A 2426-nucleotide genomic window follows, 5' to 3' on the forward strand; every position below is an offset into this window, starting at 1 on the left:
CATAAGACGCACAACATACAAGACAAACAAGACAAGACACGGGTAGAACAGGACAGACAAGGGTGTGTGTGTGTGTGGGTCCAGTCCCATAGTCCCAGGATAGAGAGGAGGAGGAGGAGGTCCATCTCTCGAATGACGGCTGTAGAGCACCAGCGGTTGTTGACATACAGACAGACTCGTCCTCCGTGTGCCTTTCCAGCGCTGCATCCGTCTCCATCCAGCCCCAACGAAGCGCTGAAGCCTCGCCTCCCTCGTCCTCCGCGACCGTCAGCCCGAGATAGCTCCGCCGGAATCGGCTACTCCACAGGCTACTGAACATGCCCGCAAACAATCGTGCAGGTTTCTCCGATTTTGTAGAAATTCTCCTGTGTATCTGACAGGTCGGTTGTCATCTGGAAGACTGCCTCCACTTGTCCATTCAGGAAATCTGGCGGATGGAATCAAAAGTAGGCTAGCCTTTAGAAGTTGCGGTAGCTTGATGGAATCCAACGAAAACAAAGTGGCGTCCTTTCACGTTCCGTTACTATGCAACTCCAAAAAGTTTGCCGTGTCCCACTGAGATCAAGAGCAGCAGTATATCTTATATCGGTATGACCCAAAAACGAAGAGGAAGATGATGCAGGAACATAAAAACGTTAAAAACACCGACAATACAAACAATATAACAAAAAACACTATGCCAGCACCAGCCGGTCGCCACAAGAGCAGCGCCACGGCGTCGCCTAGCAACCCTATATAACTCCGATGATCCATCAGATACATTAACATGTACAAGATCCATTGATCATGGTTTCAGTGAATAAACCATCACAGTGGATATTTGTAACCACAAACCACTTTTGAGTATTTGTTTCTCAACATTTTCATCACATACAGTACAGTAACATTCTAGAGAAGCCCTTCTTCCACAAACACATCACACACACAAGACAGTTACATCTGAAGCATTTTAATGATTCAAATAAATAATCAGTACATTCATTCCAAGGGGTTCAGCAAAGCAGCATCATGACACATGACATTTTGCCACAACAAATGTTTTTGATTTGGAGTCAGCAGAGGCCTGTTGCTTTACTGAGGAGGGAGCAGGGCCTTGGTGTGGTCCATCACCTTCCTGAGGAGATCCTCCACCTGGGCCTCGACGGAGGCAGCGAGAGGCTGGATCTGGGACAGGATGGGCCCGGACAGGGGCTTGAGCTTCTCCTCGATGTTGGCTGTCAGGGGCTTCAGCTGCTTTTGGACCTTCTCCAGCAGTGGCTGCACCTGAGCCTTGCCCTCCTGAAGGTAAGCTCTACAGCAGGGGAGAGGGAAGCGTTAACACATTTAACACATAAACATTTGACATTTGTATTAATTGAGAAAGTTAACTGTTAAATAAATTGCTTCACATTTATTTATTGTTGTCGGCTCATTTGCCAACATTCTTCTATACTTCACTTTTACACCTTTGTACGAAAACAAAGAAACAAGCACCAAACAAACAAATACACAAACGTGGTTAAGCTCTACACATCAGAGTCTCTGTAATGCTGCTATGTTGTAGATACTCACTGAGCCTCGCTGGTCAGGTCAGTGGCCTTGATCTTCTCCACCAGTTCAGTAACGGTGGTGGTGAACATGCTGCTTATGTCCTCGAGAAACTTGGTGATCTTCTGAATCTCGGCGGGCACATCACGCTGCACCAATGATGCAGACTCAGCGCCTGGGGAAACAGAAAATGTCACAGTCAGACACAAGGACAAAATAGCTAAATCTACAAGAGAAAGTCATTGAATTGTAGTTATGCATTAAATTATTTATCTCAGGCTTGCCTTTAAATTCCCCCAGATTTAACAGTTTGATTCTTACCGTGAGAAATAACCAGCATCAGGAGGGCGATAGCAAGAGTGAACTTCATTGTTGATGCAAGATGCGGACAGCTCTAGAACAAATGTGTTAATTATTATTATAAGTTTTGTGTTTCAGACACAAATGCATCACCCTAGTTACCTCCTTTAAAGATGGCAGTCATATCATACAACAAGAAGGAACAAAAATGAGCATTAATGAAAAGCAGTAACTGAGACATACCTTTACTCCAGCAGTTCTAATAGCTTGTTGTGTCCTTTTCTTGAGGTGAAGAGCTTTTTATATTGCCTCAAAGAAAGAGGCTCAATGTAGATGTGACAAGATTAGGATTACATTGTGCACTTGATGAAATCACCAGACTAAGGGCAGTAAAGAGGGTCAGTCTGGTGAGTTGGCCGAACTTTGATATGTTAGGATAAGATGAGCCTGAGTGTCCATGACTCTTTGAATGAAGACTGTCATGTGATATGTTTAAGCTATTGCTAAGATGATGAAGTGTGTTTTTACTACCAATTATTTCCAGTTTCTCTAAGGTATCATCACCAGTACAGTCATGGCTTTAAATAAAATATTTTCCC

General features: G+C 44.2%; 1 protein-coding gene across 1 annotated transcript; it reads right to left on the reverse strand.

Moving 5' to 3' along the window:
* Nucleotides 1-1071: 1071 nt before the first annotated feature.
* On the reverse strand, nucleotides 1072-1897 carry LOC134083374 (type-4 ice-structuring protein LS-12-like). Its single transcript, XM_062539702.1, has 3 exons — nucleotides 1849-1897; nucleotides 1552-1702; nucleotides 1072-1291 (listed from the first exon to the last, which is right to left on the reverse strand). The coding sequence occupies exons 1-3, from the start codon at nucleotides 1895-1897 to the stop codon at nucleotides 1072-1074; spliced, it is 420 nt and encodes a 139-aa protein (XP_062395686.1).
* Nucleotides 1898-2426: the final 529 nt, after the last annotated feature.

This window comes from Sardina pilchardus, chromosome 6, assembly GCF_963854185.1.
Source record: "Sardina pilchardus chromosome 6, fSarPil1.1, whole genome shotgun sequence".
NCBI lineage: Eukaryota > Metazoa > Chordata > Actinopteri > Clupeiformes > Clupeidae > Sardina > Sardina pilchardus.

Coding starts and splice junctions, on each gene's coding strand:
- LOC134083374 (XM_062539702.1), bottom strand. CDS start 1,897: ATGAAGTTCACTCTTGCTATCGCCCTCCTGATGCTGGTTATTTCTCAC. Junction 1,703..1,848: donor GATGCTGGTTATTTCTCACG/GTAAGAATCAAA, acceptor CTGTTTCCCCAG/GCGCTGAGTCTGCATCATTG. Junction 1,292..1,551: donor GACCTGACCAGCGAGGCTCA/GTGAGTATCTAC, acceptor CCCCTGCTGTAG/AGCTTACCTTCAGGAGGGCA.